The sequence below is a fragment of the Blennius ocellaris genome (assembly GCF_963422515.1).
Source record: "Blennius ocellaris genome assembly, chromosome: 11".
NCBI lineage: Eukaryota > Metazoa > Chordata > Actinopteri > Blenniiformes > Blenniidae > Blennius > Blennius ocellaris.
This window is the reverse complement of record NC_137660.1, coordinates 17,818,003-17,841,742: the sequence shown is the minus strand read 5'-3', so window position 1 is coordinate 17,841,742 and position 23,740 is coordinate 17,818,003. Positions and strand designations below refer to the sequence as shown.

The 23,740-nt window shown below is 41.4% G+C and overlaps 1 protein-coding gene across 1 annotated transcript in view; it reads left to right on the top strand.

The window, feature by feature from the left end:
- Positions 1 to 253: 253 nt before the first annotated feature.
- The window catches only part of ptprq (protein tyrosine phosphatase receptor type Q), a gene marked incomplete at its 5' end in the record, with an annotated part of 37,616 nt that continues 14,129 nt past the window's right edge, over positions 254 to 23,740 (top strand). The window contains 41 exons of the mRNA XM_080504726.1: positions 254 to 298; positions 420 to 542; positions 657 to 801; positions 892 to 1,176; positions 1,284 to 1,501; positions 2,058 to 2,238; positions 2,459 to 2,830; positions 2,917 to 3,228; positions 3,398 to 3,691; positions 3,798 to 4,097; positions 4,850 to 4,980; positions 5,286 to 5,415; positions 5,495 to 5,648; positions 5,744 to 5,850; positions 7,129 to 7,226; positions 7,703 to 7,871; positions 8,337 to 8,597; positions 8,729 to 8,889; positions 10,752 to 10,863; positions 11,777 to 11,885; positions 12,726 to 12,840; positions 14,085 to 14,154; positions 14,257 to 14,456; positions 14,628 to 14,856; positions 14,977 to 15,105; positions 15,193 to 15,339; positions 15,528 to 15,691; positions 16,306 to 16,783; positions 16,903 to 17,064; positions 17,199 to 17,378; positions 17,929 to 18,036; positions 18,323 to 18,604; positions 18,696 to 18,977; positions 19,404 to 19,524; positions 19,626 to 19,738; positions 19,844 to 19,989; positions 20,447 to 20,618; positions 21,949 to 22,269; positions 22,360 to 22,635; positions 22,746 to 22,897; positions 23,195 to 23,336. Of these exons, the coding sequence (XP_080360852.1) occupies positions 254 to 298; positions 420 to 542; positions 657 to 801; positions 892 to 1,176; positions 1,284 to 1,501; positions 2,058 to 2,238; positions 2,459 to 2,830; positions 2,917 to 3,228; positions 3,398 to 3,691; positions 3,798 to 4,097; positions 4,850 to 4,980; positions 5,286 to 5,415; positions 5,495 to 5,648; positions 5,744 to 5,850; positions 7,129 to 7,226; positions 7,703 to 7,871; positions 8,337 to 8,597; positions 8,729 to 8,889; positions 10,752 to 10,863; positions 11,777 to 11,885; positions 12,726 to 12,840; positions 14,085 to 14,154; positions 14,257 to 14,456; positions 14,628 to 14,856; positions 14,977 to 15,105; positions 15,193 to 15,339; positions 15,528 to 15,691; positions 16,306 to 16,783; positions 16,903 to 17,064; positions 17,199 to 17,378; positions 17,929 to 18,036; positions 18,323 to 18,604; positions 18,696 to 18,977; positions 19,404 to 19,524; positions 19,626 to 19,738; positions 19,844 to 19,989; positions 20,447 to 20,618; positions 21,949 to 22,269; positions 22,360 to 22,635; positions 22,746 to 22,897; positions 23,195 to 23,336 (7,696 nt within the window). The remainder of the gene's footprint in view (positions 299 to 419; positions 543 to 656; positions 802 to 891; positions 1,177 to 1,283; positions 1,502 to 2,057; positions 2,239 to 2,458; positions 2,831 to 2,916; positions 3,229 to 3,397; positions 3,692 to 3,797; positions 4,098 to 4,849; positions 4,981 to 5,285; positions 5,416 to 5,494; positions 5,649 to 5,743; positions 5,851 to 7,128; positions 7,227 to 7,702; positions 7,872 to 8,336; positions 8,598 to 8,728; positions 8,890 to 10,751; positions 10,864 to 11,776; positions 11,886 to 12,725; positions 12,841 to 14,084; positions 14,155 to 14,256; positions 14,457 to 14,627; positions 14,857 to 14,976; positions 15,106 to 15,192; positions 15,340 to 15,527; positions 15,692 to 16,305; positions 16,784 to 16,902; positions 17,065 to 17,198; positions 17,379 to 17,928; positions 18,037 to 18,322; positions 18,605 to 18,695; positions 18,978 to 19,403; positions 19,525 to 19,625; positions 19,739 to 19,843; positions 19,990 to 20,446; positions 20,619 to 21,948; positions 22,270 to 22,359; positions 22,636 to 22,745; positions 22,898 to 23,194; positions 23,337 to 23,740) is intronic.

Sequence of the window (23,740 nt, the reverse complement as noted above, 5' to 3'; positions counted from 1 at the left end):
ATAACCAAGGACATTTAAAGGTTTTCCTACTGTTGATGTTTGGTGACATCCAGCTGTGCGTCAGCGACCCAAATAGCTTGGGACTTTCCACAACCCAATGTTTACGCACAGCTGTCGAAGGTTTCCTTGTGTCTGCCAATGGCTGAAAGCACAGCTAAGATTGCTTGTTGGTCGCTGTGGAAGTGATTGTATGTATCCAGGTGGACCGGTCACAGCTGAAAGGTTTACTGGATGAGATGGACTGAGGTCTTCAATGGGTCGTACAGAGCATCTCTGGCTACTTGCCAGTTTATGTCAGGTAAGATAAAAAAAAAAAAAACATTCTGTTCCGATTTCAATATGTTTCATTTGATGTTTTGTGCTCAATTAAGGTCAATTCTGTATCATGTTAGATCTTTGCTGTGATCACTTGTTTTCAGGTCGTGCTGACCTGTGAACAGCTTTCACACCCGGTTGAGGTCGACGTTGTGTTCCAGTCCTTCTCATCCAGTGAAGATCCGGGCAGCTACACAGTCACCTGCAGAAGTTCAAGTAATCAGCTGGTAAGCATACCCTGCATAGGGTGGCAAATGGTATGTTAGTTATCTGTTTCATCTGTATTGTGCTGTGTTTGATGAAAAAGAAAATACATACTGTTTGCCCTAACATCTTTCGAGGTGTACACGGAGCTCATTGACCACACAGCATGTTCTCCTGACTGTGCGCTATCACTGCGAATGGCTGACGACCAAATGGGATATAACATCACATTGAGAACAAGCAGGAATGATTCCATGCTGGAGGCAAAGACCATTTACTTTAGTGAGTCTCTTAATCCAGATGCCACAAATCCAGTGGAGTTGTTACATTCATATTAATCTTGTAAATCTCACCACTTTTCTTGTCATCCAGCTCCAGTGTCCCTGTCCGCCTTTCGTGTATTCAGCACGACCACCGCTGCAGTCTTGACGTGGAACCTTCAGAAGCAGCAGATCCTTTCCGCCTTGACTCTACAGAACACGCACACTCAGTCCGTCTCACATTTCTTCAACATAAATTCCTCAGAGATAAACTCTCAATATACAATGAAACCTCTTCAGCCTGGCACGCGCTTCAAGGTCGAGGTCCTGGTGGTTACAATTCTCAAACAGCCTCAAATGACTTTGAGACAGAGACTTGTATTTTTTATGGAAACAGGTAATGTGTAGCACAACGCTTGACCAGAATCACACTAGCACAGCCTAATGAGAGTGACTGCAGGCAGGTTTCTAAAGTCTAGCTTGATGTTTAATGTGTATCTGCAGCTCACTGTTCACCTGGCTGGTTGGGCGATGGGAGAAGCTGCTACACTGTGAGGAAAACAGGTCTGAGCTGGACTGATGCCCAGCACAGCTGCTCAGGCTTGGCCGCAGGAAGTCACCTTGTCAACCTGAAAAACAAGGAGGATTTGCTTTTCGTAGCCTCTTTCCTCCTGAACCACAACGACCTGCTGCTGCTATGGACGGGACTTAACGCCATGCAGGTAGTCTTATTACATAAATGTAATAACGTTTTCCTTTTCATCTTGTCGATAAGCACTTTCATAGAAAATTACCCCATATTATGTAATTTTGTTATTTTAGCTCTATACATTGACATCCAAATAGATGTTTTGCTGTACATTTTCTGTTTATTTGAAAAAAAGATGTTTGCTGATTTCCTGAAAATGGAATGCAATTTTGTGTGCGTGTATGCGTGCGTGCGTACGTGATTAGTTATATGTCATTAATTTAAAGGACCTTTTGTGCACAATTTCAGAAAGTGAAACAATGTCTAAAAAATTCAGTGATACTTCCGAGGGTTTTGAAAGGTTTTTCAGTCGTTCAATACAGAAATAATCTTGAATGTAGATGAGGAAAGTCATACGTGCGTGACACACTGCTGAGCATGAATGAATGAGGTTTACTTTGTAAACAGAGAAAGTAATATTCGCAGCAGTTCCTCCTGAAAGAGGAGGCTTGTTTTTGAGATTTAATGACCTTGCGTTATCATGTCTTAAATGTGCAAAGACTGCATAAGTTCTCTTCCTCATCCCACAGAAGGAGGGCCAACCTCTCTGGTCTGACGGCTCATCGTATATCCAAACAAACTCTGTGTCCACTCTGCTCCCAACCAATCAAGCTGACTGCTTTGCCTTTCAGAGGAATGCAACTGGACAAGGATACTTTCTCACTCCGTTTTTCTGCAGCATCCCCTTACCCTTCATCTGCCAATACAAGAGTAAACAACACGTACATCAGCCACACTGCTCACTGCACCAATGCAGTTATCAGCGATTCAACACATTTTTCTAAATCATTTTAGGATACACGTATTAATTAGTCTCAGGTTTAATAATTCTTGTGAAAGAGTCACAAGTTAACCCTAACTGTTTATTGGAGAGTACAAATTATTTATGCTTCATGTTGCTAATATGTTTCTGCTTTATCCTCTTTTACAGTCCCTCTGGCCCCAGATTCATTTTCATTTGACCTGGTTCAAGTGACAGAGCAACACGTAGAGCTACGCTGGGGTGACCTCTTGCCTTTTAATTCACTTAATCTGTCCTCTTTTGAGATATTTCTCCAGTATCAGGAGAGAGATCATTTGGGGTCAAGTCAAGATGAAGAAGCAAGGCTCAGGAATGCAGAGGAAAAAAGGACAAGTACCCAGAGCAGCCTTAAAAAAATTGTCCGGGTACCGATTTCCCTCACCTCCAGAGGAGTAACTGTGGCTGGTTTATATCCAGGGAGCGTCTACTCATTTACCCTTCAAGCGTCCCACCCCACCGGCTTCATCTGGAGCTTGGGACAGACACGAACTGCATATACTCGTGAGTTTGCTGCAACGCAGTCTCTATGATATATCAACTAAATTAGAATATGCTCACTTCAAATTTTTACTCTATCTTTCCTACAGGACCTCTCCCTCCCAACAATATCACTCTCGGCCACATCACAGACAGTCAGATCAATATCCACTGGATGCAGGCATATGCACAGTATGTGGCTGGCTGGAAGTTTGTTGTTCATTATGAAGAAACATCTTCAAGACAGGACCATTTAGTTGGAATGAACAGCATCACCAGGATATCTGAGACGGGTGGTTTGCAGTTCTACACTGCTGTGATTGGAGGGTTGGAGCCATACAGAAAATACCGAATTCACGTTCACACAGTCACTATGCAGGGGATACTGAGTTGTGGACCGGCACCTCTGACTGTGCACACTGGTATGAATGTCATGTTAATGTGCAGGCATTTGATTTCTGAGATTTTAATGGTTAGAGGTTATTATGGTTATAATATCTAATCTTTATATGCCCATATAAGAGAACACGATATGCAGCGCTTCGGTCAAGTTCAGATTAACAATGGGGTTTTTTTTGTGATGTCTCTTAGCGGTGATGGCCCCTCGAGGTTTGATGTTGTCAAGCACAACTGGAAACCTGACAGCCTGCTGGACAAATCCACTCACTGACCCTCCAGATGGTTATCACATTACATCTCAGCAGCTCAACAGCCCGGCTGCTTTGTCACTGATGATAAGCCAGACAATTTCTGGTGCACCGTTACTGAATGAATCCATGTGCATTACCGTGGGCCCATTTATTCCTGGTATGACATACGAAGTGGAAGTTATCAGCTTGAGAGGAGCAGACCAGAGCGAGAAGTCCAGTGTCAAACACACAACAGGTGAGGAAAGCAAAAGAATACTGGACACATACATCAGTTTTTATTTTCTGTCCAAGCCATTGCTCAGTCCATCTTAATCTCCATGGTTCTCTTTATTTGTCTGCAGCACCAATGCCAGTGCAGGTAGCAGTCCCACTGTCTGTAGGAATAAACTATATTCAGCTTTACGTTCAGAGACCACAGCTGGGCCTAATTGATGGAGTGAAAGTATGCATCTGTCGTGGTGCTTGTGACCGTGAGTGCCAGGATGTATGCAGGTACACATGTGACTGGCATGCGCTGCCAGCTGATGGTCACGTTGTTACGCTAACCAGCCTCAGTCCAGGATCCCAGTACCAGCTCGGTGTCTACAGCACAAGCCTCGAGCAGATGGGAAGACCGTTCTACACCCGCCCCATCAGAACAAGTGAGCGAAATCCTGATGTCAACAGTGTGCATGAACTACTCAAGGGGCCAGTTAATACAACAAGATTTGATTTGGATTAGAGGAATAACACGGAAGATGTCTCAATAATGATCTCTATCAGCCACATGTTTTTAATGTTAGACTAAAAGGTATGTTACAGCTGAGATTAATTCTGATATTTATATATTTTTGTCACTCTTGACTCTTTTGGAGAATTTCATAGTATCATATTTGCATGTTTATTTCAAACAGATTGCAACAATCAAGTTCAAAATGTAATTTTCCTTTATAACATCACGAATTGAGGTTTACTTTTGAAAATCAAATAACTCAGTATTTAATAATCAAAAGGGAGAGCCTTGTTTTGTGTTATATAATTGATATTGTGTCTTGTTCCCAGCCAATTTTCATCTTGATAAAAACACATAACGCGGAGCTTCTTTTTTGGAATTGTTTCTTATTTAAAAATAGACAAAGTGTATCCAGAATAAATACCATTTTTTCCACTCTGTTCATTGAAAAACTGGCAATTGACCCTGCTTTACTATTTATTATCATTTCTAAAGAAAGTGAGTTTGGTACTCTTGTAAAAAACACTTTGGATATTAGATGCATTATTTGATTCAGCTATTTCTCAGAATTGGAATTGTTTTACCACAAGTTCTTAAAATTCATATTTATAAGAAACTCTTCCATTCATCAGGTGACATTATTAAAGTTTGGAACTGCAGAGTGTTGTTTTTGATTTTTAGGTCTGGCTCCTCCCAGTAGAGTGAGGGAAGGCGAGGTGACAGATTCATCTATACAGCTGCTTTGGGATCCAGCACAAGGGCAGTCCGACACCTATGAGGTTATCTGCTTTAACTGTGACCACTTAATCAAGGTAAACAACCAAACCTAAAGACTCAGCTGTTGGGAAAACAGGTCTGCTGATGCACCTATACTTGCAGTGTCTGGGTGAATAATTAAGAATGAGACTTTTTAGCATGCAAGGGAAGAAAAAGAAATTAAATGCCTCGAGCAGGGGACTTATCAGCAATGACAGGTGGAGAGTTGTTAGGCTTTTATATAACAAGCATTCATGCATGCATAAGTGCAATCTCCCTTATCCAAATATGAACACTGTGACTGTAGAAATTATAAAAAGCATGCTAAATCCTTTGGCCTGTTCGTTTCCATGTGCTACAGGTGCAGAAGGTGTTAACGGAGAGTGCAGTGTTTACTCCACTGACTCCAGGCCTGCTCTACCACTTTGCAGTACGCACAGAGAAGGAGTTTTTCACTGACAGCTCCCCTGTCACCATCAATATCACTGCAGGTAAACACACACGCATAGGCAAGCACTTCGCCATCTATCTTTTCTAATAACCGTGCATATTGTTTTTCTGATGTGGCAGCTCCCAGCCCAGTGGAGATTTCTCTCATCAATAAAACCACATCATCCATATGCATCGCCTGGAGCGCGGTCAGAGGACTGGTGAACACGCTTATCCTGTCAATCAAAACCAATACATCAAATCAAGAGCGGATTGTTTCGTATCTGGAGCCCAGGTCAGTCTGTCTCCTGTCAGTGACATTATTAGTTTGAGTGGAACAATCAGCCAATGAAAGCTTCTGCCTTAAAACATTGACTGCTGTGTTTGCAGACTGTACACCTTTGATAGTCTTGCCCCTGGAAGCCTGTACACAGTGGAAATGATTACCACAAATGGGGAAAGAAGAAGTGCACCTGCTACCATGGTCGTTCAAACTAGTAAGCAAGGATAGCATCTTATAGTCTTGGTAATGGGGAACATACTGGCTTTTAATGTTATAGATTTCCTTGTTAATTACCTCATATTCAAAGAAATGTGGTATCAGGCCTTTGCAGAGGTGAATAGTGACCATGTCCATTTAGGATGAAGCCGAGACACACATCTAGAAAATGCAGGGCATGACCACTGGTTTGAGAAACAGAAGCAGTGCATTTCTTAGAGGTGATCATTTGTGTCCACTTGTACACTTGTACACTTCACACATTTAATGTACCAGGAAATGAATAGTGGGAAGTATGCAAAGTAAACTTCACAAAACATTATCTTGTCACTTAGATTAAAAAAAAAAATTCTCTCCAGGAGTGCAGGTTTTTCATAAAAATCATGTAAGGAGAAAATGAATTATTTTTATCTGTATTCAGCTTCAGCCTTGTTCACTGATAACATATCATTACAGTATGGCGTCAACGAAGGATGGTGGTGTTATACATAATTATTTTTAGAATAGAAAAAAATGACCGTGAAGAACAGATGGAACAGCAGACAAAGAAAATTACTTTTGCTGTTAAAGTGATGACAGTGGACTCCGGGTAATTCTGAAATGTTTATATAATGTTAACTATTGAAATTGAGGTAAATCATTTAGATAACTGGCTGAAATTTACTTATTACAGCAAAGCAATTCAAAGGGATATAATAGTGCCTTTTTAAACCTTATTTAGAAGTTTTAGTTCACAAATATGTATCTTAGACATTTACTTTTTTTAATACACACATTGAAATTATACCAATTATGCATTTCTTCAGAATAAGTGAGTCAGAGGTATATGAAATTGTTGACACCACACCTTAATTGAAGAAAAAAATCTGTTTATACTCCATAAAGTAAAACAAAGTGTATTTTACAATGCACTATAATGTAAAACATAACATAACTTTTCTTTTTAACTGTGACACATTTGTAACCGAGTGAACTTATAAATTCACTGTATTTTGAGTTAACTTATTATGTGATAGAGTTTTTTGAAATATTACTACTTTTACAAAGGTATATTATCCACATTTCCATTTCTGCCACAAGATGGGTATGTTGTAAATGGTGCTGTATTAAAAAATAACTGTATTGAATTGAGATGTATTGACATGTCTCCTCCACGCCACTGCTCAGTTTCCCAGCTGACTTCATAAAGAATGAAGCATTAAGAAAGTACATTTCAGGTCAAAGATGACCGTATGTGGTTTCACATGAATGAGTGTAATCAGTGTCTTGTCTTCAGTCCCAGAGGTGCCGTGGGGAGTGGCTCTTTCAGAGCAGGTTGTGACATCTGTATTTATCACATGGAGAGCACCACGGGGTCAGGTGGATGGGTACAGGGTGAGCCATGTATACTTTCTCGTTACAGCCCCACAAAAACATCACATGTCGTGAAAATATTTGTCCCCTTATCTAAATTCCAGACAGGCTTGCACACTGGTGCTTCACTATAACCAAAACATAATCAAATATGACAAATGAGCAACACCTGCGTCAGGTTCCACACTCACCTGTTGGTTACTTAGCAACTGCTGCTGGCGCAACACGGATTTAGTTACCAACTTTTTAAAGATATATGACCTCCGTAGTGCCATGGCCAGGAAGAAGGACCGAGCACATTACTGGAATGTTCAAGTGATCTCATTTAGTGATTTTATACATTCATCACCTATAGAATTGAACAAGACACATGTAATGCATAAACCACAAAAGACGAGGAATACTAGAATTTGTTTAGCCTTTAGTTGAAGATTCATTCAAAATTAATTTTTAAAAGCTGTGGGGAAAGACTAAGGATTCTGCTTTGTTTGTCTTAGCTTCTTTTAGGCCTGCTGTCAATGAACAGGAAGTCATGGATTAAGGTGTCTGTCCAGGGCACAAGCTATGAGATCAGGGACCTGACCCCAGGGTCAGACTACGGTGTCAGCATCCAGAGTGTGCTGGGCTCTGACACCAGTCAGGAGGCCCACAGAGTATTCAGCACACGTAAGGCACACATTTATTATAATTATAGACTATAGACTTATAGACTGACCCTATAGGTCTGAACAAATGCTGACAAAAATATATTGCAATGTGACAAAGATAATGAAATTTGTCATTTAATTGCATTGTATTTTGAGCTCTGTTATGAGGGTGTCACCCTCCCACATTTTGAGAACCTTAACTCAATATGTAGTTTAACGTTGTGCTTTTTCAGTGTCTAAATAATTGTATTTTTCTCATGAGTGCTTGTTGTCTCTATTTGGTCAAGAAGATGGTATAAACAGATTTAGCTCCTTATATAAATGCATGTATGCACACAGAGCCTATTATTCTGCAGTCTCTGTTGCTTCTTCAGAATGCTTCAGCATGATGCTGTCACAACATGAGACAGTCAGAAATATAATTAAATTGCGACCTAAATAATGAAAGCTGCATTTGTAAAATTGCAGCGATTTCTCTTCCCAGGCCCAGCAGGAATATGCGCCCTTCATCTTGGTGACGTGAACTCTTCCTCTCTTTCTGTGAGCTGGGACGATGCACTGGGGGTGTTTGACTTTCACAGAGTCACGGTGACCAACTCCTCAGTCACAAACACACTCACTGTATCCAAAGAGGAGCGGGTTGCCGTGGTTAATGGGCTGCTGGACGGCTGCAGCTACAACGTAAGCGTTGAACGCGTGCGAGGAGTGACAGCAGGAAGTGCAGCATCTCTGACCGTGACCACAGGTAGATGATAATAGAAGGGCTACACTGGTCAGCACCACATTGATATCACCTGCCCTGATATTGTCTTCATCAAATTTCAGAAACTTTTTCCACCGCTCTGACGCTCTTTCTCTTTTCTTGTCCTTCATGAGTGCCTGCCCGTGTACAAGGACTTATTGTCCTGAATGTGTCTGCACGTGCCTTCTCGTTACGTTGGCAGCGGGCAGCCGGCTGCGTGGATCATTACCATGTGAGCGTGCTACCGAACCACGGCAAGGTCACAGTTCATCCTGCACGTGATGGGTACTTTCAGGTATACGCACATTGTTTGTATCGGCCAAGTGGAAATGGGGAAATGCAGAATCTTTAATGCTAATTGGAAGTGAGAGTCATAAGAACACATTGGAATTATAATACTGAATACCAAGTACAAATACACACACGCAAACACATCGATTGTCTCTCCTCCCATTCAACTAGGTTCTGCCCCGTAGCAGTTCTTCCCAGTTGCCAGGTGTCCGATACCTCACAAAATGTAACCTTACACACCACACACATTACACACACATAGGGAGTGCACACAGAGCGCACAGTTGAGTAATAGATCTCATTATTTATTGAGATGGCCTCATGAGCTCGACCCTGAATCATTCATTTGCCTAAGCAGCTCTCCCACGAGAGGGAGAAAGACAAGAGGGAGAACATTAGCCTGGTGCTCATGAAAGGACCCATGGAAGGACTGGCCTTCCCCGGTTTCCCTCTAACATTTTGGAATACCTCTAGACCAACACCCGTTGATGTTTAATGCCTGGAGGATTACTAATTAGCTTCTGGACCTATGACTCCAGCTCAGAGGAATACCTGCAGGCCAATGCTGACATTTGTGTACTAATACTGGATGCAGCTAAACTTGAACCTTGAACCTGCTGTGACTTAAGTGAACTCTGCTAACCAGCATGGCCTTCAACTCAGCAATGTTGCTGTTCGCTCTCTGCCTAACACAGGTAGGAATTCAACATTGGCTGTATGTTTGCACACTCAATATAAACAAGCATAGCATTAAAACACCAGATGCTTTGATTATTCTTGTATTTTAGTAGAATTTTTTTTTTTTTTTGCAGTCTGCATGCAGCTTGATTAATAGACAAGCTGTTTCTGTCCAGAGATTGTACACACAGATGGAAATGCTGCTGGCTCATATTGGTGGAAATGAATTTTTAGGTGTGATTGTATCAGCACGCCGACACTCAAGAAGCTGTTCTCACAGGTGTCAACATGCTCTTAAGCATACAGGCTGCAACACAGGGGACACAGCTCAGATCAGCTTAAACACATTCAAATGCACACAAGTGCAACCACAAGCTGTCATCAATTCACCACCGACCAGCTTCGTATTGACTCAAAACTATGGTGATTCCTTAACAAGCTTCATAATGAAATAAAACAACAGACGTTTGGTCATAATGTTGCTAAATGCAAAATTGACTTATATTTATATTCTTGCTGCGGCTTAAGGAGATTGTTGGGGGAAATAATAGATTTGCTTACTCTGAAAATCAGTGACACAGCAACAGATTTGTTAGAGTTCAAACAGGCAATTCATTGTTCGTACATTTTCATTCAATAGACCAAATTACTAAAAATACAATTATGAGTAGATCAATTTAGAATTAAAAACATGCCTTTAAAAAATTGTGTAAAGTTGAGAGTTTGACAACAACCATAAATAGCTAACTTTAAATAGCATGCCTGCCTTCATCCGAGATTAGTACGCACATACTGTGACTGAGAGGGAATGAGAAATAGCCAAAAAGTTTAAGTCATCAGCTACAAGTAAAAGGCAACATCAGGCATTTGCCACTTTAGTGTCTTACAACACATTCTGCATAATTTACTAAAAAACATTTAGAGCAGACCAAAATAATAAGGATCCTTGCGTCTGCGTATTTCAAATAAATTCACCATATTTATCATTTTGGTATTTATCACGAAGTACTTGAAATACCAACCTACGATCAAAAGTACATTTAACCTTGTGTGTTCATGAAGCAATATTAACCGAGAAGCACTGCCGTCAATTTAATGGGCTTGATAGTGTACGCGGGCAGCATGTGCGCATGTGCACCTCTTGTGGACGTGCATGTTGTGATCAAGTGTGTTTTACTCTTTCTGCAGGTCGATACGGTGAATGTCAGCCCAGGGACACAATACACTGTAACAGTTACTGCAGCCTCTTCTTCCAACATCAGCCCCGGAGTCAGTCGCATGATCAATACCAATGAGAGTGGTGAGACTCACACCCACCCCTCTCTCTCTCTCTCTCTCTCTCTCTCTCTCTCTCGCTCTGATACATTTTACTCTATGAACATGTATGAATACTACATGATATAAACTATACATAAAAATGGTGTTAATGTATTCAAAGTAAACTATTGTTGTTAAAAATACACAAAAGTTCTCTTGACAAAAACTACAAAAGAATTAACAGATGCAAAGAGAGAATTGTCTCTGTCACATGAATAAATAAATGTACTGGCTCGATTGAAAAGTTTGAATATTAATTGAAACTACGTCTTTGTGACTTGTGATATCAAAAGTAGAAGTAATCAATTGTAATGTATTACTTCCAACTGTGTTCATAATACAAAACAGAAAAGAAGGCATATCGTATATGTGTGTGTGGATGTGTGGGGTATGAGTGTTTTTTTTTTTTTTTTGCTGTTTAGTTCCTTTTAGGTAACATGAGCCTGGGCTTTTGAACCCCAGGATGAATGGGTGTGCAGTGAATGTCAGTGAAATGCCACTGCTGTGTGAAGCCTTATTCATCAGGATGAAGCCTAAAACACATTCACGCACGCTCAACACACATGCATGCACACACGGTCTGTGACAGATCTGCCACAGACAACAACGCTATTCATCATGTGACGCCGAGACTGCGTTCTGTTGGTTTTCTCGATAGTTGCTGTTAATCAAAAGATTCCCCCGAAGTTGTGCTTGTTCATGACACGTCGCACAGCCGACTCAGACAGAAAACGATAAGACAGGGCAAATATTCTGAAGCCCTGTGAGGCACCAGTTCACCCAACTGCCGAGACATTGTTTGTTCAGCTGTACAATATAACGTTAATTGAATAAAATCACATTGCTGGAATTCTCATTGAATGTCTATTCCTTGACACACTTCTCTTCATTACTAGTTCCCGGTCCTCCTTTTGCCCTGGAGGGAGAAGCTGTTGGCTCTAATGGCATCATGCTCTCCTGGACAATGCCATCTGATGCCAACAATATCGACGGCTATGTCATCAGGTAATCATCTGAGAACGGTTATGAGCGGTGTTGAGCAAGTTAATAAAGATTAGTAGCTGAGTACAGTTTGTACTTACATCTCCAGAAAGCAATGGAGTTGCCATCAAACCAATAAATAAGTAGTTACTGGGAAAAGTAAATGCATTACTCTTTATATCTCTTATTTATCTCTGTGACACCTCAGCTGAGATGTCAGCACAGTGTGGGTGAGACTAATGACTGGCTCACTCATGAGGATCAGCTGAACTTGGTTGAAGTCAAATGATGGGGCACAAAATATTTGATCTGTTTGAGTTCATCATCCCTTAATAAAATTCAACTGCAAGTACTTCACTTCCTATTCAACTTAAAGGGGGTGAAATTACACAGCTGAAATTAACTGCTTTGGCTGTTTTTACCTCAGCTGTCTGACCACCCAAAATATGTAAATATATCACCTCATTTCTCTATTTCTTTTGTTTAATGATGATTCTACACTAATTGAGTGATGGAGAAAATATGAAAAATTGGTAAAAAAAAAAATCAAAAAGGTTTCTATACAAACCATTATCTTTTTTTTTTTGGTCCATGATAATGCATGCATTATTCTTTAAAAAAAAAAGAAAGAAAGAAAAAAGAAAGAAATTCTTGTCTGAAATGAATTGATCAGACTGGGATTTCTTTTTAAAATGTAGTAGCACAAGACAATGCTTTGAGTTTCCTCGCATACCTGTGAAATAAATACAGCTGAGGAACACAAAGTGATTTATTCTTCATTTTTGTCCTACATTCTGCCTCGTTAATAAAATTCATCATTTAATATGGTTGTGCTGATCTTTAATATTTGATTAATTCTTGTAGGTACAAGGAGGTGTGTCCCTACCCCGATCCGTCCTTCACACAGGTGACCAAGTACCTGGATATACCAGAGACTCTGCTCACTGACTTCACTTCAGGCTCCACGTACCACATTCAGGTATTACACGCAAGATTCAAAACTTGAATATCACCAAAATCCAATTTGCTTGAATAAAGCCACGAGATCCAATTCAGTCTTTATGAATAAAAGCAATTGCCAGGGTTAAAAAGATTGTAAATATACAGTGCTACTAGTATATTTAGAGAATGTTGCTTTTAGTCAGTTTAAAATTTTCATTTAGTCATCGAACACCCATAGATGTAGTTCTCATGGTAATCACAGTCTCAAAGGTTTCCTTCTGACTAATCACGTGAATGTAACATCCTGGCAAAGATCCTACAGCCTGGACTATTCTCTTGATCTCCCTGAATACCGGTAATTGATCCTGATTGCATTATTCACCGGGTAAAGAGATCTATGGATCAGCCAGCTCTTTCCACTGTCTGTTGTCACTGAGCTTGAATGTGATCATGCTTATTAGTTTTCAGAATTCATTAACCTGCAATGACCTTCATACAAATAGACTGACACGCGTGATTATACTTGTACTGCGTGCGTGCGTGTGTGTGTGCGTGTGTGTCTGTGCGTGTGTGTCTGTGTCTTATCATATTACTGCTCACCTGTGACTGGGTCCGGCACACAGCTCCATAAACTGTCTTCACGTCTCATCAATGCTCTTCTGCTAGTTGACAAATTTCTTCACCAGCTGCCACGCGCCTTTCTGTCTGGAGTTTGCACGTTTTGCCTGTCGCGACCTGTTTGGGGTCATGCCAGGTACTCGAATTTCATCAAACGATCCAGAGGTATTCATGTCAGGTTAATTAGTGACTCTAAATTGCTTTTAGTGGTGAGCGTGTGAGTGCATGTAGGTTATTCTCTCTCTTTTTGTGAGCCCCACTGGAGCCAGGTCATGGGAGTTTCAGGGTTTTCGTGATGCTACAATTTGGCAGTGCAACCACTCTCAATTACTAAAAACAAAACTTGAAATGATGTTGCCCCCCCCAGTGTTGAGCTGAATGTTAAACATCTAATGTGCTGGTAACCTCTCCACTCCTCATTTTGTTTATTTTAATTTGCATAGACTCCAGCAGCCAAAAAAACAATTTAGATAAAGTTGTACAGAAAATAAAGGGATTGATGTGGCAGTAATTCAATTGAGAGCCTGACAATTTTTTTAAATATGCTCACTTGCTGTTAACATTGATAACATGTAATGTTAATCTGTATTGGTCATGTGTCGTTGTGATCACTGAAACATTGTGGTTAATGTATATCGACTGTCCTCTCTCTGTCCTTCTTAGGTAGCAGCTATATCACCGGTTGGAATCGGAGCATTCAGCAAATCTTTATACATAAAGACAGCTGAGTCCCGTGAGTATTAATATCATATTCAGAAATACCTGCACTCTGTGATTCAACATCTAAAATGCCCCTTCTACTCATAATTGTGTATGTGTTTGCATCTTCCTGCAGCTCCTGGCCTGGTGACAAATCTAACAGCATATGCTCAAAACCACACTTTTGTCATGGTTACATGGTTTTTGCCACATCGCATCAATGGCCTCATCACAAAATTCACTGTCAAGGCAAAACATGCTCGTACGGGGCAGACAGTCCGCATGCTGGAGGTCAACGCAGAGGACATCATGACTGTGACGCTGCCTCACTGCAATGTACCTAAATATTCCATCACCATCTGATCTGTGTATAACAGAGTTTCTGTCAGGAATATAGCTAAAACTGAGAATTAAGACTAACCATCCGTACAGCGTGATGCTGAAAAGTGCCCCTTTTACTCTCAAACACCATTCTTTTTTGTCAATGTCTTATTTGACTTTGTCTAGGACGCAGCTGACATCCTGTCACGTGCGACTCTCAGCCCCTTGGAGATAACAGCATCATCTCCGCCGGTCACCCTCTCTGCCGTGCCCCCTGCGGCTTCTTGGAGTGTGCCCATATCAGTAGGAGTTGATCAGCTACGACCTTACACTGCCTATCTCTTCGAAGTGTCTGCCTCCACCTCTGATGGCGAGGGACAGATAGCTTCCACTATGGTCCGCATGCCAGAATCAGGTGTGGGGAAACACAGTAAAACCTGAATGCAGCTGTTATTAAATCAGCTTACACAGTATTGGCCAATTATTTGATCAGTATTCATATATGATACTCATTGTCTTTGCTTGTTAATGGCAGCTCCTGAGGACCCACCACAAAACTTTGTCATACTGAATATGACGTCGAGGTCAATCTCTGTGTCCTGGAGCACACCCAGCATCGTCACAGGAAAGTTCAGCTACGTCCTCTACCTTCATGGACCGACAGGTTAATAAATAATGTCACAAGAACACACACACACTCGCGTGCGGATAAACCTGCCGATAACAACAACCGATCTTTCATTGCTTCCAGGTTTTTTGTATGAGAACAGCACAGGAGACTTGCGTTTTGCTTTCGCCGGTCTGACCCCCTACACACAGTATAGAACAGAAGTCCGTGCAAAGGCAGCTGGAGAAGTGGGCCCAGCAGCACAGCATGACGTGATTACACCCGCTGAAGGTGAGGGTACTCAGAAACTAATTTACAACCACATCGCCTTTTGCATTTCAATGAATCTGCAGCATATTTCATGTGTTTGTTTTTTTTATATATCTTGAGCTGTGGACACAAAAAAAATCCAAAATATTAAGGACAAGACGCTAAACTGTATCAGATGTTGTCTGTGTGCATATGTGCTTGTTACGTAGTCCCCAGCGCCGTCCAGGACCTGATAGCAGTTGCTGAGGATTCAGTTTCAATTCTTGTGAGCTGGAGAATCCCTGCCCAGCCCAACGGCCCCATAACCCAGTACAGGCTGCAGGTCCTGGTTGATGATGTTCTGCTGCAAGACATAACGCTCACTGGAGAAATGGTAAGCCAAATGTTACTGTCACTACAGCTTTAAACAGCTTACAAAATGTCACCACAGTGCAGTGTTGTGGGGGAAAAAAATGGTTAAAACCTGAGTCAGTTCTGTTAATAATGTTGAATTAAATTGGGCTGTCAAGCCTCACACACGCCGTCTGAACATATTAAAGAAAAGTAGTCCAGCATATCTTTCAAATGTGCTTTTACTGGGCAAACATTAAATAATAAGCTTCACACTGCTTTTTGATTAACAAAATGTCCTACATCCATCCATACATACATCTCTGTGATGCTTACAGAGCTGTGAGAATTATAAAAAAAGATAATGAGATCCTGACTTAATAATATGAAATCCTTGAAAATTAAACAATTTATCATTGACCAATACATAAAAAATATTTGCTTTATTGGGGTGACATTTTTGACTCCTTGGCATACCTTTGACCTCCCTTAAATCTTACACATGACTCTGTAACGAAATACATTTCCACCGATAGAATTGTTGGGGTGATATTCATAACCGGTGAGCAATGTGTGATATTAATCAATTCAAATCAAAAATTGCTTCAGGAATCAAGCCAAATGTACAACCACCTTCAAACCAGTTTCTTTTTTCAGAACGCAACAGATTTATACCAGGATGCCAGTCTTCCTCCGGACAGTGCGGAGCGCCATAAGAGAGCAGCTGACCTCAGCCTGATCACGTCTCCGACAACTTTCACAGCGACTGTTCCTGATCGCACAACGTCCACTGTCAGCACTCCTTCCAGTTTCACACGCTCACGACTTAGAAGCTTCGATCACACCAGTAACACCAATTCCCAAGCGGCGACTAACCACATGACCACCGACCAGCATGGCCGCCGTTCTGTGTCTGCTTCACATCTTACTCAATCTCCTGAGTCTGTGTTTTCACGTACCTCTGTGCCACCCGGTACACTTCCATCCTGGCTGACGAGACAAGCAGATGCTGGGGATGTCACGACAGACTCCTCCCCCTTGGGCCCGACCCCGGGACAGCTCCGCTTGTCCACACGTGATGCTTCGATTACAGGACACTTCTCAACACGCAGCGCCGCAGTGTCTGACACTACAGGTGTGAGAGCACTGAATGTAAACACTGGCTGCCTTCACTTTGCATTGCTTTTTGCAAAGATTCTTTTTAAACCTCTTAACCATGATGATAAGGTTTCTGTGTGTTGCCGTCTGCTGCAGGTGTTACTGTGAGAGAGGAGGTAATGGACGTTTTAACCGAGGAGCTGTCTTACTTGGTGTTTAATCTAAATCCCTTCACGGAGTACACATTCAGGGTCACAGCATCCACCACGGTGGGCGAGGGTCCCGCCACAGATATCACTGAGAAGACCAGGGAACAAGGTTGGTGGTTACTGCACAAGTTTACTTCCTATATTTGTTCTTTGCAAAATAAAAAAAATAAAAATTTAAATCACCATTTGAATGTATAAAAATATGTGTAATATTTGTAATTGGGGTTTTTGCTTTGTTTTTAGTTCCTTCCTCAGTGCTCGAAGTTTCCTATCAGAATATCAGCTCCACTTCTATTCTGGTGAGCTGGGTGCCACCTCTCAATCCCAATGGACGGATCACACATTACACTGTGTACGGTGTCAAGCTGCATAGTAATGAAGCCCTGACGTGGGTTGCTTATAGTACCAGCATAATGATAACAGGTACAGTGTTTATTGTGTGGACTCAAATACACAGATCTGTGTGCATATTCTTTATTGTTAAACGTGCTGATATGTTGCAGCTCAAATGAACTTTTTGGTCTCCAAAATCTTTGAGGAGTTTCTTTTTTTCCCATTTTTTAAATAGGTTTTTTACATGAACTATTTCCTTTTTAGCTTAATTAGTGTACAGAGGAGTTAAAATGCATGTTTATATTGCCCACACACTGGTCAGCACTGAGAATAAATGATACAAAAGGGGAAGCTATGATACGACTTGTTTTCCGCTAATAGTAGAGACAAATTAAAATGAGGTTTTATAATGATCTCGGGTCGAAAACGTGACCACACAAAGTGTTCCTTCAGGTAAAATTTATTGAGCTTAATTTGTTATAAAGATAACAATTTTTTGTATTTTTGGTGGATCATTGAGAATACACTTGGTTAATTTGTACTCTGGAACATTTTTCCTGTTCCTCTCAGGTGAACATAATTGCAGGGTTGATCTAATAGTCGCTATAATAAAAGCCCTTTACTCTCTTGTAATTTGCAGATTTGGACAAGTACACTGGTTATAAGCTGCGTGTGGCTGCTTCTACAGCTGTGGGAGAGAGCTCTCTGTCTGATGAGGATGACATTTTTGTGTTCACACTAGAGGACGGTATGAACACTGAATACACACACGCTCAAATGAAACGGTTGAAACAACTGTGTGTCTCCACTGATCGATGTATTGAAAGAAAAAGCTCACAGCAGTTTCACTTATGGTTTCACTGCACATCTTTCACCTGGGAACCATAAAAATTAATGCCCAAAGGAATACATTTTCCCGACTTGGCATTTGGGTTCATTTACTTGTTTTGGTCATTTCATCAAAGACTTGAAAGGTCATTTGTTTCTTTCATTACTTATCATGAATCATGGTGGGTATTTGTTCTCCCTCACAGAGCCTGACTCTCCCCCTGTGAACCTCAGTGTGGTTAACACCAGCCCCTCTACTGCCACACTCGCATGGTCTCCGCCAGAGAAAGGAAATGGGGTGATCCAACATTATGAAGTGGTGTATGAGAATGGCTCCTTCTTTGCAGTGGTGAACTCATCCTTGAATGAAGTCACACTGACCAATCTGAAGCCATTCTCATACTACAATGTTTCTGTGAGGGCGTTCACGCGTTACGGTGACGGCAACCAAACATCTGACACTTTGTACTTGCTCTCTGGAGAAGATGGTGGGTCAGGAGATCAATAATACAATTGAGTAGTTGTAGGATGAAACACAACTGTGTTAACTTTATTCCCTGGTGTTTCTTCCTTCTCAAGTTCCAGGCAGCCCTCCATACGGCCTCTCCTATGAGTCAGTCAGCCCGAGTGAGGTGAATGTGACCTGGCAGCCTCCCCTGCTGCCTAACGGGGTCATTATTCACTACAGCCTGGAGCTTTGGAACTCCACTCACTACCTGAACCTCGCCTCCCCAACCAACTCCATCCACATCACGCACCTGAGGAAATATGCACAGTACCGCATCGTGGTTCAGGCGCACACGCGAGTCGGGCCGGGAAACTACAGCAGTGAGCCGGTCAACATCACCACACTTGAGGATGGTGAGAAGGAGGGGGAGGAGCAATGAGAGAGGGGAGGGTTCGTATTCAGTTGCAGGGTGCCGAACGATCACATCATGACCGGCCGATGAGAACGGAGGGCATTTGATGAGATCGGACTTTTCTTCCTCAGTTACATCTCTCTGTTTCAGCTCATGCTAACGCCATTACATCACAGGTATCTGATCGCACGTGACCCTCGTGTCTTCCATCAGGACATGAGGAGCACAATCAACTCAGTCATTACAACTAATCACTTTTCCTACACAGGGCAACATTTTGTTCCTTCCTGGTGTCTTCCAGGGGGCCTTCGGAGTTCCTGATTTACATAATGCTAAATATTTTTTTGAATTAATTCACTATCACTGATCAGTTCAGTACTTGCTTGTTTGTATTATGTTACTGGAAAGTCCTTTTCCCACATCCCAGCTCCAGACACACCTCCTCAGACGCTTCAGGCTAGGTCGTTATCAGACTATAAGGTAGAGTTGTCATGGGAGCCTCGACTTGAAGCCAATTCAGACATGCTCTCTGATGCTGTCAGAGTTTGGTGAGTTTTAAACCCTGCTTCAGTCTCATCTGTTTGACAGTAAGCAGTTCAGAGAGAAAACACAAATATAATGCACCATGACTGGTTGTTCTCTTTGTTAGGAATGAAACGACTGAGCAGCCTCAGAATGTGACAGGCACATCAGTGGATATTAACGTGGACTCAGAAAGCCGCTACAATGCCTCAGTCTCCAACTTGACCACCATAGATGCAGGTACTGGATAAATACTATCTAATTTTATTTGACCATAAATGCAATGTCACAAAGATAATCTTTCAATCTGAAGTTGCATCTTTTTTTTTTTGTCTTGTCTTTCAGAGCGATTCGACCTTCAACAGAACATTAGCATTGTAAATATGACCACCTCCTCTGTCACCTTGATGTGGTACCCACCCACTGAACTCAATGGAAGTATTGCATACTACAGTATTTACTATTCTGAAGATGGCAATGTGACTGAAAACGTAAGACCTATAGAATGTTCTTTCTTTATTTCAAAGCTGAACACATGCTCATATTTTATATGGCATTTCACATGGTATTGTATTAATCTAATGATTGACTCAAAAACAAATGGAAGAAGAAAACACATGAAATATCAGTCCTTTAGGCATGTTTACAAACTTTATCTCATGAAAGAACCTGATCACCAACTGCCAGATTCCAAGCAGTCCTTATTGAATAAGAGCAGTCAATTTCACGAGACTGGCATACATAGATGTGTACTCCACATTGACAGTTCAGTATGTATTGTACATGTTTATTTTTATTTATTGTTCCTATGTTGTTGTTTGTGGATTTTCATGTTCCACCACATAGATTATAAACAGAAACATATAATACATAAAAATACAACCAGATTCAATCTGTTTCAATGAGAAATTTGTTTTTTGGGGGTTTTCTGGGTTTTTCTCCTCTCAGCGGGTTCCTGTGTCAGATCTGCCTGTCGCTGCCTCTCCTGATTCACCCTTCATCTATACTCTGACTCAGCTGATTGGGGGCACTGAGTACACCTTGTGGATAACTTCCAGCCCCGTACAGGGTGATGGAGGAGTCCAGAGCAATCCTTTAACCCTGCTCTTACCAGAAGATGGTCAGTCAGATACACACAGAAATACCCATGCACATACAGTATAGCAGTTTGAAGTAGATAAAGTTAATACACATAAAATACTGCACATACAGTATTTCCACACGCTTATTGCCAGTAGTGATTCAAAGTCTCACTGGAGGACAAGTCTGCACACTTTTTTTTCAAAACTCTTCTTAAAAAAAATTACATAAAAAGTCTGAGATTGAAAATGTACCGTTCAGCCTGTTAGTAAAAGCAGATAAATGTCAGTCTGACAAACTGTTCGCCTGTGACACTGTGCTTTGAAGACAGCCAGTTTGTGCATGACAAAAATTGTAGGGGATTAAAAAACTGTGAGAGAACGAGAGAAACAGAACTGCTTACAATTTGATGACAGTGAAAAACAAAGCATGACAAGTTTTGAGGGAGTTCATGCTGGTTGATATTATTGCGCTATTGCCACAGAATCTAAAACTTGGCATCTATGCATTTACTATCAATAGCCCGTTGTTTAGTTCAGGGAAAGAATGGAGCTCTCTTAAAGCTGATGTCTTAGCTTTTATGTGATTTTGGGAAAAAAAATGGTGCAGACAGCCTCTACAGACTGTCACACATCATTTATGTTGTATATTGTTGTTGTTTGTCCTTTGCTGGTTGTGTAGTTTCAGTCTCTTAAGAATTATTGCTCATATTGACTCTGTATCTCTGCCTGTGCTCTAGCTGCCCCACTCTCAGCCAAGCACCGGACCTGCAGGGCACCTTGTCCCTCCTGCTCAGCCAAGCCCAGCAGGGGCTCATTCCCTTGGGCTCAGACCCCACTCACACCTGGCCCCCCCTCACATCTCATTCATCTTACGGATATCTCAAGTTTTCTCTCCGCTTTCCCCTTCATCTACCCTTTATATTTTCACACTATGTACCAAGTGTTATTTCCAGTGATGCCGAGACAAGAACAGGATGAGTATTTCTATCATCTTTCTACCTTTTCAACCCAGAATTTCGCTGTGCAAATTTCTCTCTCCCAAGTGACTGTGTATGTCTCAGAATGACCTCTTGATTTTATGGGGTACTGTTTCTGTGTCAGTGTCTTTCTGTCTTGTTTCACTGTGTCGTGTTTCTCTGTCTGAGAAGTAATGTTTTTACATCGTTGTGTTTTTCTGCTGTTGTTGGTTTTGTTGAATATGACAATGCTGACATTAACCTTGACCATGACAGATGGCTGTTGGAGTGTCTCCCTGAAGTATGACTGTGTATATGGTTGATTTATGTCTTAATGTAATGGCTCATCATCACAAATGTATTGATCATTAGTGATCAATAGTAAGATTATTCTACTTATCTCTTTCTTCAGTGCCAAGTGGCCCGGTCCAAAACCTAACGGCTCAGATCCACACCTCTTCTATTGTCATTGTGAGCTGGGAACCTCCACTGGAGCCAAATGGTCGTCCCACCTACCATCTCACTTTACAGGAGGCTGGCATCTTCCCTGAAATGTCTGGCCAAGGGATTCCAGTTGTCAACAAGACCAGCAAGTTCAGCACGTCTGAAAATGCCTTCCTATTCACCAGACTCCGGAAGTATTTCCCTTATGTGGTCACTGTTGTCCCATCAACTGGTGCTGGCTTTGCTCACAACCATACCAGCACATTGTTCTTCATGACAGACGACGACAGTGAGTGAAGCTTCATAGAAAACAAGATGCAGACCACGGTGTGTGCAGTCATGATGATGCTGACATTTAGGTTGGTGTGTTTCCCTTCAGTTCCCAGTTCTGCTCCATTGCTTGTGTCCACCAAGAACCTGTCGTCGTCCTCCATTGCTGTGGACTGGCAACGCCCTCTGGAGGCTAATGGAGAGATAACCGAGTATACCCTCACTCTGTTTGGCCCCGGGGGCTCCAACACAACATATACCACCAATACTTCGATAATCCTCACCAACCTACTTCCATACACGGCTTACAATCTCACCATTACTCCAGCAACCCGTAAAGGCTCAGGGCCATTTTTGCTGGTGCTTCTCCACACTGATGAAGGCGGTTAGTTTGAAAGCAGTTTCTCTTGGAGCTTTATGGAATCTCATTTAATACACTGCGTTGGTATTTCTACCAGCTTATCTTTCCTTTATTTGCCTTACCGTGTGTTTCAGGGCCCATGTCCCCTCCCCTAAATGTGACTGTATACAACTACACTGCTGTTTCTGTGTGGCTGAGCTGGGACCCTCCTCTGGAGCCCAATGGAGTGGTGATAAAGTACGGATTCCAAATCCGAGACCTCCTCACACACGCCGTCACACATCAGGTACTGTTAATTTCACACACTGAAAGCTGCTACACAGTGACAATGATATATACGCACACACACACCTACACACACACAGACACACACACACACACACCACAGTCCCACTTGGTATGAGTATACACGTTAAGGCCAATTTCACACTCCAGATACCACTTAACCGTACCAATATACCTAGGAGCATCCACACATGTGTGCTGATATACAGATATTTTTCACTCCAGTAATCAAGATTGGGTAATGTAATTGTGTAACTATTTTATGCGTGTGTTTGTGTGTGTTTGTGTACAAATGTAGAACTCTTCAGGTTCGTCGACCACAGACCATCTTTTAGGCCTCAGGCCACACAGCTCCTATGAGATAAGCGTGTATAGTTACACCAGAGTGGGCCATGGAAATCAGTTCAGCGCTCCTGTTACCTTTACAACAAATGAGTCAGGTAAAACACACACAGAAATAGCTCACAGTAACACAGATTCAGGCTAGTATTCAGAATGTGGGGTTTAGTACCATATTTCTAAACCTAAATTATCTAATACCTATATGTATTTTTCTAAATTGAATTAAAATAAAGACAATCCAATATTATTTTCTAAACATTTAAACAATATACAAATATTTAAATTGGTAAAGCAATATCATTTTTAATTTAAGAAAATTAGTAAATGACAGTAATTGATGAAGTTTTACTGTCAGCTCATGATGGAGCACTGTATTTGAATAAGTATAAGCACTTTAGAGATGAGCAGCTTATGTAAATAGCAGATGTTTGCTATGATTTGTGTGGTACGTAAATACAGTTCAGTAGATAAGCCATCTGTGTTCAGTCCAAATAACAATGTA